The 20,869-nt window shown below is 38.7% G+C and overlaps 1 protein-coding gene across 3 annotated transcripts in view; it reads left to right on the top strand.

Annotated features, from left to right (window-relative positions):
* The window catches only part of LOC122808957 (semaphorin-3F-like), a 961,051-nt gene that overhangs the window by 871,050 nt on the left and 69,132 nt on the right, over positions 1-20,869 (top strand). For all 3 annotated transcript variants that reach the window (XM_044080116.1, XM_044080115.1, XM_044080117.1), the window contains 2 exons: positions 10,848-10,936; positions 13,489-13,530. In XM_044080116.1, coding sequence (XP_043936051.1) covers positions 10,848-10,936; positions 13,489-13,530 — 131 coding nt within the window. The remainder of the gene's footprint in view (positions 1-10,847; positions 10,937-13,488; positions 13,531-20,869) is intronic.

Below are 20,869 nucleotides of genomic sequence, written 5' to 3'. Positions count from 1 at the left end.
TGTGTGTGTGTGTGTGTGTGTGTGTGTGTGTGTGTGTGTGTGTGTGTGTGTATCTCTGTGTGTATGTGTGTATGTATGCATGTATGTATGTATGTATGATCCCCTTTCTTCCTTTTGGGTAGTAATAGTCCCTTCCTTCCTGATATTGGTCAACCTCTTGGGGGTGGGAGGTGCTGAGCTAATGGCGGAGACCTCCTCATGGGGGAAGCTCTAAAGGGCCTTCTACATCCAACATGTTGGATTCACAATTGGCTTCCATACTGTCTAAGACCTGTCTGACGCTGGAATAATCTGTGTACCATTCTCCCAAACTAGAGGGACCTGGCTTACCCTTGTCCATCTCCTCAATTGATTTATGTGAATCCTTATTTGAGTAAAAACTTTTTTTCATCAAAATTAGAAACTTGGTATGCCTTTTCGCTGTTGTAATCATTTTCATCATGATTCAATTTCTTCTGTTTTTTTTTTTTTTTTTTTTTTTTAACCGTGATATCTTTCACTTTCTGATCTATCTATTTAAAATACTCTGATACTTATCATAATAAGAATCAAATAACAAATTGTTCTGCATGTCAATGTCCAAAGTTTTAAGATAAAAAATTAAACCATTCATTTTACATTTATTGCCTTTGATTAACACTGACATCAACTCATGTCACCTCATAACTTCACAAAATCCACACTGTAAGTGTATTACCACAGGCACCAATGGAATCCTCCACCAGTTCCGCAGTACTCATTGCATTCACCTGACTGTCCATATGAACACTAGTAAATCCACAGAAATAGTGTATGCTGTAAACAGTTAATGAAAGACACCAGAAACACACCCTAAACTGGCCGATGCGTGAAAGGAAGCACACCCAAAATAAGATGATGATTCTTTTCATATCATTTTGGTTACGTGCTTTCATCCTAGAGACTGTGCTGTGGACTTCTTCAGAACTAAAACTGAAGCAAAAATATGATGTTAACCAATCACAAAACACATTCCCAATCACATGACTTGAATTAAATTAATTGAACACAGTATCACAAATTATCCCTTACAATAAATTTGTGTACATATGCATTCCCTAATAAAAAATCCATAATAAAAATATATGTGATCTTGATATAAATACTTTAACGATAAAGGTTTAAAAAACATTTTTAGAACAATGATTTAAAGAATGATAGTTTGGAAACCAACAAGTCTTCAACAACAGATAACTAATCACTTAAAAAGTCTCAAATTATTCATAGCTATTAAATACATATAATAAATACGATGAAAATAATAAGTACTTTAAATTAGTATAAAACCCTGTTACTGATGACACATTCAATATGAGTTGTACCAAAATAGTAAGAAAATAACTATGCACTTATGAAATAGGAATTATAATTCATTAAAAATCAAATGAAATAAAGTAAAACCAAAGCTTGCAGGTATTTTTCATCTCTTCCCTTTTTCCCATTTTTGCACATGGGGTCAGGGTATCACTTCAACAGTAACAATCATCTAGAGCTAAGGTTTACACCACTGGGTGTCTAGTCCTGCCACAGTAGTTCATCCATACCACACAGCCTCATGCACACTCACACCTATGGTCAGTTTAGAGTGTCTAATCCACTTACTGCATGTCTTTGGAATGTGGGAGGGAACCTGAGCACCCAGATGAAACACATGCGAACACAGTAAGGACATGCAGATTTCGCATAGAAGGCACTCCAGCTGAGAATAGAACTGGGGAATTGATTGCTGTGAAGCAACAACACTATCCGCTGCACCACTGTGCCACCTAAAACTTTAACTTGATAAAATCATCCTATACTAAAATTTGGCAGAGAGCAATTTTTAAATCACTGCGTATAAAGATATGGTCATTCAGTCCTGGTCATACTATGGCATTAAGTCTCAGATGCCATATTAGTTCTTTAAATTCGATAACTGTCTCCCAAACACTGCCCCTAAGGGTCTCTCAACACCTTCTCTAAAACTGCAAACTTATAGTTATCCCCTCCTTCACATAACTATGCGTGTCTAAATAAGTTATTGTTAGTATTAGCCTTAGCTATGATATATAGGTGCTCATAAACCCTTTTATGGAGTGGCACTCAGTCTTACCTACATGATAACTTTTGCAGTTCTGGCATAATGCAAAGTAAAGTGTAACCATTTTTCAACCTTGTTTGTTTTCTGTCTTTTTTATCACTTTAAATGAAGTTTGGTAATGCATTTTTCAGCAACAATGCAGGGATTACTACAACAAAGCTCCAGATAAAACTAAGAAATATTTATAGGTTCATAGGTTCATAGGTAGGTACTAGCCTATCTGCCTGAGGGCATTTATAAGCGTAGCCAGAGTGTGCCGGCTTTCGCCGCCCCATTGATTAATTAACTGATCCTCTGTCAAGCAGAGCCAATGAAGTGATCTCAGGGGTGTATTTTCTGTTACCCATCCACTCTTCAAGGTTTTTCTTGAAGAGTGTTAGCGAGGGGCTCTGCCTGATGTAATTTGGAATTTTGTTCCAAAGCATGGGAAGTCTCTGTGACAGGAATTTATCCCTCCAGCATGTGCTATTTATTGTTCTGGGGAGGTTTAGCTCACTAGAGCACGTGACTCGCAGTGACTTGGATTTCTTTAGGTGGAGCATGTCCATCAATTCTGAGTTGGACATGGCTTTGTAAGTCAGGCAGAGATCACCTCTGAGTAACCGATATGCCACTGAGTACAGCCAGAGTTTTCAGTTGGGCTGCATAGAACATATGTTTGAGGCCAGTAATCCTCTTGGTGAGGTACTTTTGTGGTCTTTCCAGCTGTTGGAAGTGTCTTGTGAGGTACATACCAAATGGGGCATTGTACTCTATGATGGGTCTAATGAGTGACGAGTAGAGGGGCGAACCCTTTAGTAATTAGATGGGCCACATAGAAGGCTTTCCTAACTACTTTGGCAATATAATTGTCAAAGGAGAGATTACTATCTACTTGGGTCCCCAGATCTCTTATTACCTCTTCTGTATTAAGGGGGCTGCCACCTATGTGATAATTCGTGGGTGTTTTGTTTTTCCTAAATGGGATGACTATGCATTTTTTGGCATTATGCTTGAGGCCATGACTTTGACACCAGGTGTCTGTCTCAGTAAGGCCCTTTTGGAGAATGTCCGTGTCAGCCAGAGACTCAATTATGGCTCCCAGTTTGCAGTCATCGGTGAACTTGGTTAGCCATAGTCCTCCTGTGTTTGCTTGTACTTCTGAGAAGTATATGCCGAACAGTAGGGGTCCCAGGACCGAACCTTGCGGGACACCACTTGTGACTGGTTTAGAGTCGGACCTGAAGCCCGCTATTCTTACAGTGTGAGTTCTGTCTGTAAGCCATTTGGCAAGCCATCTCATGATGTAGGGATTTATGTTTATGCTGGTGAGTTTTTCTGTAATACCCAAGTGGGGAATGGTGTTGAAAGCCTTGGTGAGGTCAAGGTAGGCTGTGTGAACCACCTTTCCCTCGTCTATGGCCTTGGTGACTGTCTCGAAGAAGTCAACCAGGTTTAGTAGGCATGATCTGCACTTAACAAAGCCGAACTGGGTCAGGTCAAGTGTATGGAGGTTCCCAATGTCTTTGCTAATGAGTTCCATGATGATGCACTCCATAGCCTTGCAGACCAGGCTAGTCAAGCTTATGGGGCGATAGTTACCAGGGTCAGTTGTGGCCCCTCCTTTGTGGAGAGGAATAACCATTGCTGTGTGCCATTCTATGGGCACATAGCCTGTGGAGAGGCTGAGGTTGAACAGCGTGTTTAGGTGGGAGGTTAGTTTGTTCTGTAGTTCATGCAAGATGCAGCCTGGGACACCATCTGGCCCTATTGATGCTGTATTTTTGGCTTTTGAAAGGGCGGTTTTTACCTGTGCTTCTGTGATTTTTGGGACACTACACTTTTCCGGTTTTGTTGTGGGCCCTTTTGGAGGTGAGAGGGGGGTGAAGTTTGCACTGAATCTATCTGCCAAGGTGTTGGCAATATCAGTAGGTTCAGTATATTTTGTGCTATTTTGCACTAGTTCAGTGCCTATCTGCGAGTTGCTGCTTAGATTCTTAACATAACTAAAGAAGGGTTTGTGGTTATCTTTTGAATCCTTGGCTATTTTTCTTTTGAAGTTAGCCTTGGAGGATTTTATGAGGGACCTGAGTTTCTTACTGATACTGATCAGGGATGTCTTTCCTTCTTGGGATTTGCTTTTTTTCTGAACTAGTTTCTTCCTTCTATTGTATAGCCTGGTTATTGCAGGGGTCCACCAAAGTGGTTTCCTTCTGTTAGAGGAGTGAGTCTTGGTTTTACTAGGGATGGCATGATCCATGCATCCTTGTAGGTGCTCATAGTGTGCATTTGTAAAGGTTTCTGCATCTTGGGCAGTGTTATCCTTTAGCATGGGGGCTGTGAAACTTACCACCTCTGTCTTAAGTAAGGTGAAGTTTGCTTTAGAAAAGTTTTTTTACTGTGGTTTCCTTAGTTGGGGGTGGTGGTGGGGTCTGGACATCCAGAGTGATTAGTTTATGGTCTGATCTAACCAGTGACGGGTTAACCTCCGGTGTGGAACACCTGTTGCCCATGTTGGTGATGACCAGGTCCAATATGTTTTCAGCTCTTTTAGGGGAGTTTACCAGCTGATCCAGGGCATTTGAGTTGATGAATTCCAGGAACCGCTGGGCCTGGGAATTTGTACTTGACTAGTTTTCCCAGTGAATGGTAGGGTAATTGAAATCACCCAATATCAGGGTGTTCGGTAGGACCTTCATGTTTTCCAGTGTGTCAGGAAAGGTGGAGTGTTGGTCCTGGGTCATGGAGGGTGATCTGTAGCAGGCCACAATTTGCATTGCAGATGTGCCCGATGTTAGTTGCACATGGATGATCTCAGAGGTATCATGCTACGCCACTAACCTGGAGGTGTAGGTATCCTTGATGAATATGGATACACCCCCACCTTTTGTGTTTCAGTCCGTGTTCTGTGGCCAAAACGTGTGGTATGAGTTGTAGCCTGGTAGTGCTGGGGTGCTCTCTGGAGCCTTGAACCAGGTTTCAGTTACTGCATAGATGTTAGCATTCTCCATACTGAGGAGTGCTTCGAGCGTGTGCATTTTGAGATTTAAACTCCTGGCATTGAGTAGCATAACCCTCAGTTTTTTGTTAATTGTGCTGTTTACGGAGGTGGGTTTGACTTTTCAACATTGCCTAAAAAAGGCACTATGGGGGCAGCAAGAGCCTTGGCCATTATTCGAAAGCCTAGGGGTGATAGGTGCAAGCCGTCTCTTGCGAAGCAACGCGGCTTGTCGAGCATGTCATTCCAGGCTGACAGACACCGGATCCCCTTTGAATGACACTATGATTTATTGTTTTTTTTTTCTCTTCTAGGGAGAGTACTTCACTGAATTTTTATGAATTTATGAAATTTTGTTTTTATTATTTTTTGGTGTTTTGTTTATTTTTGTGACTAATGAGAGTGCAAGAAAGGAACTGTTTCAAAGACTTCGTTGATAACAGATTAGAACTGCTACTTTTCTCTCCTCCATTCACAATAATGGTGGCCCCCAGGGATCCACCCCCTTTCTATTCTCATTATCTGCCAACCATTTTCCCTATGACTTCCCTCAGACCACTATGATATCGTATGCAGGTTGTATGGTCAGGTATAGATCAATATTTCCCCTTCCATTAGCACAATGCATGTAGAAGATGACTACTTCCCTTTTGCGCATTGGCTAACACTCAACAAAATTTTCTTTAAAACAAAAAAGTATGTTTTTTCAGAACCAGACAGAAATGTGCCATTGTCCTCCAGCAGTGGCGTATACTACACAAGAACTGTAAGACTATGGAAATGACTACACACTTTATATATCTCTGAATATGGCTACACCAGCCCCTCAACTTCCAATACCATGTAAACGCAACAGAGTTTAAACTCATCCACTTTCTTTGTGGACCACCCCCAGAACAGCTTAGCCATAAAGAAGTGTGTATTATGTGCTTAGTTTGAGTATGACCTACCAGTTGTGGCTAAAGCCTCAAAGAGAAATCTTGCATCACTTCAGATAAGAGATAACAGAATATGCAGTTGTAACACTTTGGCCCCTCACAAAAAAAAAAAAAATCTGTGCTGTTTCCTAACTAAGACAAAATGACTACCAATAAACAGAGGTGTACATTACTGCTAGCCTCACTATCCTACAAACTTATGAACATAAAAAGTTTCTGCTGACACAATGGACCACCACCTGTAGCCTGAGATCCCAGTTATCCTCTACTTCCTCAATGCATATGTCTTTTAACAAATATCCTATTACAGACTACAGCTTTTCTGTAATGCCCCCATGCGTATGGGAAACATTGCCAATACATTTGAAATCGATCTCTCCCTTCTCCATATTCACTGACCATCTTAAAAAAAAACATTTTTAAAGAAGTCAAACATATATGCTATATAAACAAGAGCATGACAGGAAGCCCATAATCATCACAACACATCACCTCACCATAATAAGACAAAACACAAATAATCATTTAAAATTATATGACTGTACCTGTAAGAACAAATTCCACATTACCTCCTTGTACAACTCACTCCATCTGATTCAGACGTACTAATCCACTTTCCATTATCAAAAAATAACATAATAGCACCAAAATGAAACTATTCTCTTCCTTCTTATTAAAATGTAATAATTCTCCCATCCCATTGATAAGTATTACCTCTCTTTTTTTCCTAGTCAGTATCAAATTAAATATCTAATTGATAATATATTTTTACCGGGAATTTGAATCTCCTGTGGCCGAGACTAGCATGCAGATATAGTAGCCTGTTTACTGATTGTAGATCTTGCAGTGTCTGATTAACACAGACAAATCCTCTTTCAGTTTCCATACTTCATGCTCCCCATGATATTACATGTGGCAGACTTTAGCACTAAGAATACTGGAGGTAGTCGCCCTTAAAAAAAAAATAAAACAAACCAAAACTCTGTCTGCAGCACAATTACCATTGTAACATAGCAGTATGCATAGTAAAGGGATAATTCCCAGCTTTATGAGCTTTGTAGTTAATCTTTCTCCCTTACAGTGCCATGTACTATTTAAAGTGTGATCTAATAAACTAATCTGATAATGTAGACTATCTTTCTTCAGTAGCAGTAGAATTATATACCAGATGAAGTCCTGAAAACAAATTCTGGTAAATTAAGATTTCACTGTATTTGAATTTGTTCACTGCCTTAGGCAGAATTCTTTCTTTGATTCCTGGGTGACGGACAAAAAAGGTCATTTTCATGAGTTCACCCACCCACCTAGTCATCAAATAATAAATGAAATCGAATAAAGTATCAAACAGAAGGAAGGATTAACTCCAGGAGGTTGGATGTCATGCACTTTGTTTATCATAAAACATGGTTTTCTTATGATATAGTTTGCTCAGTAGGACGCATATACCTGCACACACATACCATATGTACATTATTTGTAGAACTATATGTTATTTATAGGACTGTGTTCTTATTTATTATCTTGCTTATCACGGGATCACAACCTGTCAGTTGCAATCCAGAGAAACACAAACCAGTGAACCGCCGGAACAAGCATTATCATGGGTCCAGTTTCTGCAATAGGGAAGTCCAGTTCTCCTTGTTCCTAAATGTTGATGAATCAGGACTCAGTGTATATACTGTGATCACCAAGTCCTGAGACAATGAAAAAACAACTTGACAATCCAAATTCCATGTGTGTGTGTGTGTGTGTGTGTGTGTGTGTGTGTGTGTGTGTGTGTGTGTGTGTGTGTGTGTGTGTGTGTGTGTGTGTGTGTGTGTGTGTGTGTGTGTGTGTGTGTGTGTGTGTGTGTGTGTCTTATAAGGGAAGAATACAGGGATGCAGTACAGAAAGCTTTCTACATGGCCCACCTCATTAGTAATGGTATCTTATCCAGGACAAGGTGAACAAAACATCCCTGTATTCTTCTCTTATAAGACCCGTTATTGAGTACAATGCCCCTTTTGGCATGTACCTCACAAAGCATATGCAGCAACTGAAGAGACCACAGAGGTTCCACACCAAGAGAATCTAAGGCGTCAAACATCTGCTCTACACAGATAGGCTATAGGCCCTGTCCCACTACTCAGTCTCCTACAAACTCCTCAGTGGTGACCTTTGTCTGGCATACAAAGCAATCTCAGACCCCACCCTGAGGGGACTGCTGCATATCCGCAAGTGAAGCTCCACTCGAGTAACCCACGCGAGTGACCTCAACCTGCTCTGTGTCGTCAATAGGACTTGATGACAGGACAGATTTGTGTCCAAGGGACTCACCTTTTGTGGAATAGATTCCCTCTCCACATCAAGCAGAGTACCTCATTAAACCTTTTTAAGCAAAAGGGGAAAAGAAACTACACCCCTGGGATTCCACCTGTGTCTCTGCTGGACAGTGGCATAGGGTGCTGACTTGTTGGAATATGTGCTAAATTCTTGGCTAGGCTTGTAAGGGCCTTAGGGCCAATAGCCTAATAACTTCCTATGATCCCATGATCGTGTGTGTGTGTGTGTGTGTGTGTGTGTGTGTGCGTGTGTGTGTGTGTGTGTGTGTGTGTGTGTGTGTGTTGATTTTATATATATATATATATATATATATATATATATATATATATATATATGGGCTAGTTTTGGGAGTTTGCCATTTCCTCCACTGTGGTGCGATCTCAGAGTTGGTATATTTAAGTAGGGGTGTGTGGGGGGAAGAGCCCCCCAAATTACATACTGTTTTAAGTTTTGTTTTATTTTCTTTTTTTTTTTTTTTTTTTTTTTTTGTGGAACACCGATTTTTTTCCCTGGGAAAAAAAATCGCTGTTCCGAGTGTTCGGGATTGTCAGCTTTCAGTTAAATAGGGTCGATGAATCAGCATTCGCTTTTTTAAGTGCTCACTGATTCAATATAGACCCTATATATATATATATATATATATATATATATATATATAATATATATCTACTTCCATAGATCAAACTTTTACTAGTTCAAACCACATATGGCCGAGACCATATGTTCGAACTCGTAAAGGTTCAAACACTGAAGTAAAACCACATAAAACCAAAAAACACAAAACTTAATGTCTATAGCAGGGGGGCTATGCCCCCTTCGCCCCCATACCCCCTTTACTTAAATATATCAACTCTGAGATCGCACTACATTGCGGAAATGGGAAATCTTCCCTTTCTGCTCTGTACGGAGATCTCCATTCAGTCAGATCAGACATTTACAAGTTCAAACATATGGTCTCAGCCATATGTGGTTCGAACTTATAAATGTTCGATTTACTTAAGATGACCCATATTATATATGTATATATATATATATATATATATATATATATATATATATATATATATATATATATATATTGTGTGTATATGTATATATTCATGCATTTGAAATGGATTTTCTAGCAAGAGTGGTTACTTGTGGCATTTCTTTCAAATTGCTACATAGTTTTCTTTCTCTTTTCCCAAACCATCTTTGTATTTTCCTTCACTTCTGTTCCTCTTAGAATTAATGGAGCATTTCCAAATGTCTTAAAATAACTATGGACTCATCACTGCTATTAAAAATTTTGGAAGTACTTCCAGATTTCTTAAAGTAACTAAGGGTTATTCACTGCCAAGAAAAACTAAGGTGATAGTTTTTATGTTGTTATAAGATGATGTTTTGTTAAATTTGCAGCTTATCATTTGTTAATTAAGCAATAACTGATGACGTGGTGTGGTATATTGAAGATTTACCCACGGTTGGTGTGGCTTAATCACAAGGGCAAAGCCCGAGTGATTAAATAAAGCCAACCATGGGTAAATTTCAATATACCACAACCACGGAGTAGGTTATTGCTATTGTACAATTACATTATTTAAGAAAAAAATACTTTTTCTTAAATAAAGTCTTTGAATAACAGCGCATTACTGTTCTTCTGCGGCTGGTGGTATACTGCTACATTGTTTTGATGTGCTGCGCATGCGTATGGGACTTGCGTGCCTACACATACCCAGTACATCAATGCTTTGAAAAGGAAGCAACGGAGAAAAGAAAGTGTCCATTGCCCCATTTTTGCTTTCCTTTTTTTATTATTAAAAAAAAAAAGTTTGGGCTACTTTAGGGGTAGGAGAGAGAGACAGAATGAAGGAGATGCAAAGAAAATCAGGTACATGGCTTTAGTTTTAAATAACGTACCTGATATTCTTTGTATTTCCTCCATGCTGCCTCTCGGGTATGTCCGGAGTATGGACTATAGTTTTTTTTTTTTAATTTTTGTTGAAAAAAAATGCAAGTTTTGGAATATACGAACGGAAAGAAATCCGAGTGACCGGACCTTTTTCTGTTATTGTATTGTGGGATTTACAATGGCCACGCTTGTTGGGCTTGCCAATCAACATGCAGGTTTTTGAATACTAATGGCCAGTCATTGTATAATTGACAATTATCTTGAAAGCATCCCTACGACCCAAGGTGGGCTATGCTGCTACAGGGTGATGTATGCTCCTGTCTTCTTCCACTGACCATTCCTAGCCAGGATGTAACATCTTTTGGAAGGATGAACTTGTCGTTCTTTTATGCCACAGTAGAGACTACGATAGTTTGAATAAGATGATTCTGTTAATCAGATAGGTGTATATAAGCCCCAAGACTTTGTGTTGATTGAGTAGGCAACGTAACAACTTCTTACCATCAAAAACAGGTCTAGTAAATAGAACCCTTGAGTCATAACACTTTCTATTACTGTAAAAGCCAATGCTTGGTTTTCCGTGCTGGATAATGTAACTTATGTTTTTTATTTATATTTTAGATCATGGCACAGTCCAAAAGGTAATAGTTCTCCCTAAGAGTGACAAAGAACTGGAAGAACTAACTCTAGAAGAGGTGGCAGTATTCAAGGTAAGATAACTGAAACTGCTCATAGGAGAGTTGGTATTTGATATAAACTTCTCTGCCCCTAAATCACCTCCTTGATTTATAACTCTCCTGCTGAACTTTGAATGCTGTTGTGCAATACTGTTCTTTAGATAAAAAAAAACAGATGACAGCAGCAACATCCATTATTAAAACATTAATGCCAGAAAAATGCTTGTGTAAATATATTTATACTCATATGTCTCTGTGGTCATCATTTGCTTTGGAGTTACTCTCAGTTATTAGAATTATGAGAAAATATTGTTTCTGTCTTACTTCTTATTTACAATATCATTAAAAGGCATAATTTGTAAGAATGCCAAGAAATGTCAGGTGTAAATATTGGAATTAATTTTATTTCTTTTTCGGATAATTTTTCAGATAAACTGCAGGTCATACCACTCATTTTGAAAATAGCTGCTCACTGAGCAATATTTTGTTCATAGAGCCCTGCTGCCATGTTTAGAGTAATTCAAGAAGCTGAATACCTTCTGTGGCACATGGTGTAATACCTCTTAACTGTACAGATTTTCACAGAATGTCCAGATTTTTGCCTCATATTTTTGGTGTATTCCTCCTAAAATTTGTACCTTTCTGGCAAATGGCTGAGGATTGACGTAATTAAATAATGACAAATATTTGAGTTTAAGACTCCACATCCTTCTGAAAATTCATGCTAATAGAAAAACATATTATTCTATCAACTTTCTAAGTTTGTAAGAGCAATATTTAACATTTGTCCCTATTTGTCCACCCATCATTTTAGGCTTTGTCCAGATTTTTTGCTCTAAGTGGTTGAGTGGTATGTGTAAGTGCAATGAGCTTAAAGAAAGAGGGCAGCTGATGCAGAGTTTGAATTCATTGTACAGATACTTTGGTCCAAGGAAGTCATAGTACCACTTTATTCAGCCCTTATGCTAACCTTCATTGAGTGGGTCTACCTGACTTTGTCAAAATCCCATATTATCGAAACATACTTTGTCTACACTCAAAATATCGAACTCCCGCTTCATTGAAGCAACGGAACAATGAAGATCTTCCCAGGGAAAGTAACCTGTTGTGCAAGACAGTGAACTTTGCCCTTTTCCCAACTTTAGTGAGATCTCAGAATTGGTTTATTTAATTAGGGGTGTGTGGGGGGCATAGCCCCCCACCTGGGTGGGTTAGGGATGGTATGGTTTGGGATTTGTTTCTTTTTGGGTAAGTAGTTACTTATCCTTAGAAGATTTTCATTGTTCTGCTGCTTCGATGAAGTGGGAGTTCAATATTTTGAGTGTTGACAAAGTGAGATTTGATAATATGGGATTTCAACAAAGTGAGGTAAATCCCATTGAGTATAATGCTGCTCTTTCAGTATGTACCTTACCAAACATATGCAGCAGTTGGAACCCCCACAAAGATTCCTTAGCAGGAGAATCCAAATAGAAACACATTGTCCTATATAGATCGCCTTAAAGACCTAGCTCTATACTGAGTCTCCTACAGGTTACCGAGAGGCGATCTATTCCTGTCATACAAGACATCCTCAGATCCAGCTCTGATGGCTGTTTTCATATCCACAAAGCAAACAGCACCAGAACCACTAGATTCAAATATTTAACTTTTGCTTGTGACATAAATAAGGCATCTTAGCAAGCCATATAGGTGACTCAGAGGATTACCATTGTCTGGGACAGGCTCCCCATCCATGTGAAGCAGAGTCCATTACTAACCCTATTTAAGCATAGCTTTGACCGATGGATAGGACATCAGAAATTCACCCTGGGTCTGGCCCTCATGTCTCTGGCAGACAGTAATACCCAAATTAACACATTCCCCATATAACCTCTAGAAACTTCCCCACATACCCCCTGCTAATAATGGCCATGATACAAAGAGATACAGTTTGGTTGAATTGCGCAGTGAGGCTTATAAAGGCACCGGTGGTCATTAGCCGAGTATATATCTATGAACCTGCACATCAAATGCAACTCATTTTAAAAAGGCTTACCTGCAGAACATTTGTGCATTGAACAGTACCCTATTACCTTGATTCATTTTAAAGTTATTCAAGTTTATCTAGGAAAGGTATTATTTTTATTTGCTAAACTGCCTGCAGAGAAAAAAAAACTGTTGCAAAAAAAACAAAAAACAAAACAAAAAAAAAAAAACAATAATATGGAAGGCTATATGTATTTGTGCCTGTTAATAACAGACATTGATACTGTAGTATTAACATGTATGCTATACTGCCATCTACTGAGATCTTCATATATCATGGTGTGCTAGGCTGAACTGTAACAAATATTGAAACAAAGGCAGATTTTCTTCAAAATGAGTAAACAATTCTCACGCTAAGAATTTTGAATTAATGCCACCCAATTTAGTAAAGGTTGTGGTCTGCTACAATATGTAGAATTGACTAAAAAATATATTATCTTGGTAGATAAGCAGTTACTAGGTTACCACACATTTTGTAATTATTAACATATTTAATGTTGTATGTTTTATTTTGTTCCAATGTAAGAAAATCTGAAAAGAAAATGTTTATATTTCAGTCTCCAGTGGCAGTGAAAACCATGAAGATTTCATCCAAAAGGGTAAGTCTGGAGTTTTCCTCATTTATAAAAACATATAGAGTACTGTTACACAGCTTTGGCCTTGTTTCCTCTTCTATAGGGAATCCTTACCTGAGGAGGAGGATGAATATGCCAAGAAGGTATTCATTAAGTAACTTGATGCCTCTTCTTCTTTAAGTATTTTTGAAATTATACGCATTACTCATTTAAAAAAATGGGAAAGGAACCAGAAAGATGGAGAGGTTTAATGCAGAAAAGCCTATCCGAGCACTGATTAAAGATGTAAAGTGAAATTTAACTGGTATTAGGATTCCCAGCCATTAACACATGGACTCCACCATGCATGCAATGACATATTTTAGTAAAAGAATCCCTGAAGAGCACCTCCTGTCATGGTAATATTAATCCATATTAAGTCTGCTGAGATGGATAACAATGTAACAGAGTTGGCTCAGTACTGGCCCTGATTGCAGCAGGGCATCATTCTGACATGTCTGTTAGCATATTCAGGAAGGTGTTGCATGCTTAGGTGGGATGTCCTAATATCAGATAACATCTGAAAGGCCCTTATGTGCACTGGATGACTAACAGCTCTCAAATGATTATTAATAACATTGTATTGTTTCAGTATGTTTCCTGGCCTGGAGATTAATATTTTTGTTTTGTATGGTAACACAACCCCCCACCCCTTGCACACTTCCAGTCAAGTAGCGGCTCCATTGTTGAGAAATGCATTGTTTCTCTAATACTTCCTGTACCTGTTATGAACTATGGAACTCATCATTATGTTATATGTCTACACATCCACATTTTTGTCAATCCAGCTCAAACAACTTTCATATTGTGTACTTTTATGATTAATTACCTTTTTATTTTTGAGCAATATGTGCAAAATAAAACTCATCTCTTATGTTTTCTTCAAAAAACTACTTCTGCCTTCCAACATTAATTTAGCCTTATGTTGTTCTCACTTTGGTAGATTTTAAATCTTACTTTGTTGCACATTTTCCCTAGTTTGTTTCACACCTATTTATGAAAAAGGGTTATAATGAAAAAAAATATTACACCACAAGCTAATATATCACAGGCTGTACCATCTGTATTGCTTTTAATTCATTCACACATAGTGCGACTTTTTGTATACTTCCTTTTAACACTCATTGCTTTTTAAGATATAACATTTTTGGGAATGGATTACTTAAATGACTTATTAATAACAGGCAGCACATGAAAAGTCAAGGTGTAAGAAACAACACGGCACTAAGACTGTTAACCTAGGATGCACTCTGCTGGAGATATTAATCACTGCTTCCCACATTTTATATAACTGAGTAAGCTATATGTTATGAAGGGGTAGTATGGGAAATGTGATGACAAACAGAAAAGTACACCATCACTGTTCATGTGTAATACACTATGCTTGAGATATTGACAGCTATTTTCTAGTAATTGTAAAGATTTGCACTATTTCCATACATACAATTATTGTTACATAACCTACTGACTTACAAACTATTGCATAACATCTGGCAAAAATTTAGGTGATGCTGGAGAAAACTGTTATTGATACTTGCTCTGTAAATTGTGCAACTCATGAGATTTTGAGTGTCAAAATAAATATGTGCAAATACTCTCAAAGCTTAAATTTCTTCTAAAAGGACAAGCCACAATGAAAAGTTTAAATATATTTAATAATAAATAATAAAAGAACAAGAAAATACTAAATATCTATTTACATTAAACACCAGAGTTTCCATCACAGGGAATATTAAAAATCACACCAATGGAAAGTTTGACATAGTTATAGAAAAACAGTACTTTTAATCATACTATATTTACTAACTATTCTAAAAGAATTACTGTTCCTTAGTTAAGTTGCCTAGTATCTCAAGGCAAGAGTATATGGGTGAGTGGTCCTTGTTGTCAGATCCAAAACAGAATACAGAATTCTGAGAGCAAACTCCTACTTCTTCTTTCGGCTTTTTCCCGGTTAGGGGTCGCCACAGTGGATCACCTTGTCTGCACATTGAATGGCAGTGGAGTTTTACGGTGTCGAGTTGCCAGCCCGGCGCCCAACCTTCCACAGAAGGCACACTCACACGCACACCTAGGGCCAATTTAGAGTGTCCAATCCACCTGCAGCATGTCTTTGGGATGTGGGAGGAAACCGGAGCACCCGGAGGAAACCCACGCGACCACAGGGAGGACATGCAGACTCCGCACAGAAGGCACCCGAGCCGAGGATCGAACCGGAGAACCTCTTGCTGTGAGGCAGCAATGCTAACCACTGCACCACCGTGGCCACCCTTGAGAGCAAACTCCTACTAATATCTAAATATTCTTTTTGACTTACAGAATGACATCACACACATCTGATCATCTGACTGTTTCCAATGCTATCACCAACACTAGAAGCTGACAGGATTTTAGCACCTATGTGTTACTATACACACAGAGCTTTGCTGAGATCTCCAGGAAATCACAAAACCATAAAACTATTTCACTCTTCGTACAGGAGCTACTCTCTAGCACAGACATTGCGTCTCTGGCTCCATTCAAAACTGTGGAATACCATTCTTATGGCTTAACCCATAAAGTACCCATAACCTTCTGTGATTTGTGATAAAGTGGATTTCTTCAAACTGCATTGGTAGTCTTTCAAGTGCCGCATTTTCTGATTTTAACCCATAAAGTAATTTAATTTCAAGAATAATTTGCAAAGTTAGGTAGATTAAGATTTACCTCTTCACTTCCACTATGTGCTGTTATAATGTATAAATTTAGTTCAGTCACAATAATGCATCTATATATCTTTTCCTTCCAGCAGGGCACACTTTTGATACATTTTAACACAAGCAAACCTCACAAATACATTTTCAGCACAAACATATGTATAAATCAGTTTGATATACACATCCCATATAATTATTTAAACATTTCAGCTAGCTGTGCTGGCATATGTTACAAATCCACTGCTCTATTTCTTCTGGCATGGTCAGCCGTAACTCCTATAATCACAATGGCATTCTGTTGTTTCATTAGAATGTCTGACACCTATATATACCTTCATTTCATTGACAGCTTATTTCACTGACAAGCAAATCAGCAAGACCAATTCACTGATAGTTCATTTCACTGACAACTCATTTCACTGACAACTCATTTCACTGAAACTTATTTCATTGAAGTTATATATGGCCTGTTCCCCACTGTAGTGCGATCCTGAAGTTAGAATATATAGTAAGAGGGGTTGTGGGGGGCAATGCCCCCCACATACTTGATATTGTTTTCTGCAAAACAGTTATTCATTGCACTTGTAAGTATCCATCTGTATAGATTAAAACGTTTATAATATGTGGGGGGGCTTCACCCCCCCACAACCCCCCAATGTGGGTGGCTGTGCCCCCCACACCCCCTTTACTATATAGTCTAACTCCAGGATTGCATTACAGTGGGGAACAGGCCATATATAACTGTCAACGAAATGAGTTTCAGTGAAATGAGTTGTCAGTGAAATAAACTTTCAGTGAATTGGTCCTGCTGATTTGACTGTCACTGAAATGAGCTGTCAATGAAATGAAGGTAACCCATATATATATATATATATATATATATATATATATATATATATATATATATATATATATCTGTAGAAAGAAGACGGCATTAGTAAAAAATGTTGTTAGGTAAGACAGCTAAAGTAAGTATGGAATGTAGTAAAGTGACAACATTGCTAAAGAATATAGTGAGAAAAAAAGCAAGTATACAGGTGATCAAGGAATAAACACTTAATCAAGGTTGATGAAGTGGGCCAAGATGGCAACATCCATTTAGGGTAAGCTCTGCAGTGTTCTGTGGATTTCTCTATGACTGAAGAAAGGCTTAACTGGCAGCTGAAGGGCAAAATAACCAAGTGAAATTCTGAATCAGTAAGTGATAACAGAAGGCTTAAGGTATCACACAGTGAAAACTGTAACTTGGCTTTGTTTTTCTTGCAATTTTTAACTGATAACAAAGAAATAATCATGGAAATATAGCAGATAAAGTCATAGCACTGGTGTCTGGCATAATTAGTGAAGTGCAAGCCTAAAGCACTTGGTTCTATTTTAAAAGCAATTCTCTAGGTAAATCTTTGGGCTACTGAGTTGGCGATCTCAAGGCAAGAGTTCAATAGCCATTATTAGGAAACACAACAGAAACAAGAGGATTAAAATCAGCTGTAGAAATTTGAAAGTATAATGTGAATAAGCTGGGGAAAAAAAGAGAAGGATCGATAATTTTTGATTTGTATGACTTGGAGCTTCATTAGAGAGTCAGCTGAGTGTAGCTTTGGAAATTCCAACAGATATTAAAATGAAAACTAATAGAGCTGATAGAGTGAGAAAGCAATAGTGCTTAGTAAATTACCTAAAAGATAACTGTAAAGCACTTTTATTTTTGCAATTTGAAATTAAATGGAAATAAAATTCCCAGAAAAAAGTGATCATATATCGATGTTTATAAGGCAGGAAGTTTAATTGATCCAAGGCAGTCATATAAAACAATCCAGATGTGACTGAAAAATGTGTAGGCCAAATTGAGGATGTGTTTTTTCATGCCATCTGTATTGGTAAGGCAGGAACAAAGAAATGCACAGAACAGCTAAGTGGAAACCAAGTCATCCAGTGAAAAAACTTCTAGTAAGAGAAGGAAGCTGATGGCATGGAATTACACTGGTATATCTCATTCTTTATTTTTTTATATAGACCATTTTCAGACTCATCTCAGGAGCACTATCTGGTTAAGTGACTTGCTCAGAGCCACTCACTTAGACAGCGGGAGACAAAGCAAATAGTAAGTAGCAATGGGTACTTAAACAGATATCCTTTCAGAGTGATATATGTGGTAAAATCATTGCCTAGCTTTGTATTCCATATGCACAGTTATTGTAAACAGTGAAAGTCTGCTCTAATTTAAGACAATGCCATATTATTTCCACAGGAGGACAGCAGAGCTCAAGGAGTTAATTTGGTACTGCTATAGAGTAAAGGAAAGCCAGTTCAATTCTTGGCTAGGGTGCCTTTTGTGGGGAGTTTGCATGCCATCCTGTGGTCATGTGGATTTCCTCCAGGTGCTCCGTGTTCCTCCCACATCCCAGAGATATGCAGTAGGTGGATTGAACACTCTAAATTGGCCATAGGTGTGAATCTGCATATAAGTGTGTGTGGTATGGATGAACTACCATAGCAGGGCTAGCCACCCACTGGTGTAAATCTTGGCTCTGGATGATTACCACTGTTGAAGTGGCACCCCAACCCCCATGCAAAAATGGGAAAAAGGGGCTGCGGATGGATGGAAAGAGTAAGGGGATGGCACAGTTGCACAAGTAGCATTGTTACCTCATAGCATGATATTGTCTTGTTCTGCTCTCAGCTGGGGTGCCTTCTGTGCAGAATCTGTTTGTCTTCCCTTTATGGCCATGTGTTTTTTCTGGGTGCTCCAGTTTCCTTCCGCCCTCCAAAGACATGCAGGAAATGGAGCGAGGAATCTAAAGTGTCCATAGATATGAGTGCATGCATGTGTGATAAGTCAAGAAAGACCTGGAAACCTACTTCCATTTCCCTCTTTCCCTTGTAAATTCCATAGATAGCTGTGGCTGTCCATGTGGTCACTCTAGAAGCTGACTCATAAGATAGAGAAAGTAATACACAACATTAGTTCCAGTAATGCTGAAGTATAATGGCTGAGATCCTTTCAACATGGAGGAAATAAGGTTTAATGCCCTTATGCCCTGTTACTCAACACCATACTGCTGAAATTGTCAGAATTTTACAAAATGTGCAGCTTTTTATCACAAATCTGTGGTCTTCCTATAACATTTATGGTTTTCTGGCAAAATACTGAGGACTGAAGTCATTAAATAATGACAGGCATTTGAGTTTCAGACTTCTTATCCTTCAGCAAAATGTATTCTGATGCAAAACTTATTGTTCTAACAACTTTCTAAGTTTATGAGTGAGATATTGAAATCCTGTCCCCCACCCTTATTATTTTTGTCTTTGTCCAAAATTATTGTATTGAGAGGTATGCTCCATACCAACTTCAAATGGGTGAGTCTCTCCCATTCATAAACCTGCCATTCTGTTGTTGTTAGAATAGAGCAAAGGTGAGTGGTGTATGCCTAGATAGTCATGCCATAGTAGAATGCACCATTCTTAGACTTGCAGTTACAAAAGGTACACATCTGGGTCCAGTTGCATACCTATTATGATGTACAACAGTATCTAGTTGTCCCAGTTTCGTTCCAGCCCTTCTCTGCTGCAAAGTGACCTCTATTCTCATTATTTTCATCAGTAGCAATGGGTAGGTGCACATGTGGTAGCCTCTGTTTCTGCTCCCCCTTCACGTACCTGTATGTATATGTGGTTATACTGCCTTTGCCAGGTCCTTGAAGGTTTATGTTGCTTTTACTCTGTACTGTGTCAGATTATAAAATATCTAGTATGTTGTATTCAGGCATAGCATATGAAAGTGATTCAGCACAGCACCATCTCAGTGGGGATGTCTCTAGACTATGGGTAACATATTTCTGTTTGTGGCAATTGGGTAGTGCTGTGTCTAATAAACATCACTGCTAAGGTTATGAGAGGTGAGACATGGCTCCACCTGACAAGAAGCACTATGGGTAAAGATTTAAGGTGTCAGAGAGAGCATTGCCATTGGTAATTTTGTTTCACCCATGCATGTACACACACACACACACACACACACACACACACACACACACACACACACACACACACACACACGCACACACACACTGTCTGGGCTACACAGGCAAAGTTTAATGCAGTTACAGTAATTAATTCAGTCAATACATTTTAAGTATTCAGTAGCAGTAGCTTTAAGGGATAGAGTGAGTAGCCTGTAGCCGAATCCCTTTTTGTTGTAAGGATTGTGCTACAGTTTTATTGATACCTGTCAAAATCAGGTTGCAAAGTAAATGAGTCCATGCACTCATGGTTCATTTGGGGAGTTAAGTGTGCAAACCCAGTTATACATGAAGAACTACTTGGTGCCCCAGCATATTTGGCCCCAAGAGAGTGGGAGTGCCAACCTGTGGGTAGCATGAAGGCCTCTCTCTAAGACCTCTGCAGCCCCAAAATACCATCAACAGCACACTACATGCATAATGGTGCAATAAACTAGAGCAGGCCATTGTAATGAGCTATAACAGTGAATCATATGTAGACAGGGTACATTACATGGGCATGTGGGATTCTTTTAAAAGGAAGAAGCAGGAAGCAAGATTTGGTAGAACACCAAATGTCAGGCATGGCAGGTGTTAGTGGAGGAAGGTGTCACAATGAGTAATTAATAA

This window comes from Protopterus annectens, chromosome 8.part0, assembly GCF_019279795.1.
Source record: "Protopterus annectens isolate FY-2018-M chromosome 8.part0, PAN1.0, whole genome shotgun sequence".
In the NCBI taxonomy this organism is placed as follows: Eukaryota; Metazoa; Chordata; order Ceratodontiformes; family Protopteridae; genus Protopterus; species Protopterus annectens.
Note: the sequence above shows the minus strand (reverse complement) of the source record. Positions and strands in the feature narration are given on the sequence as shown.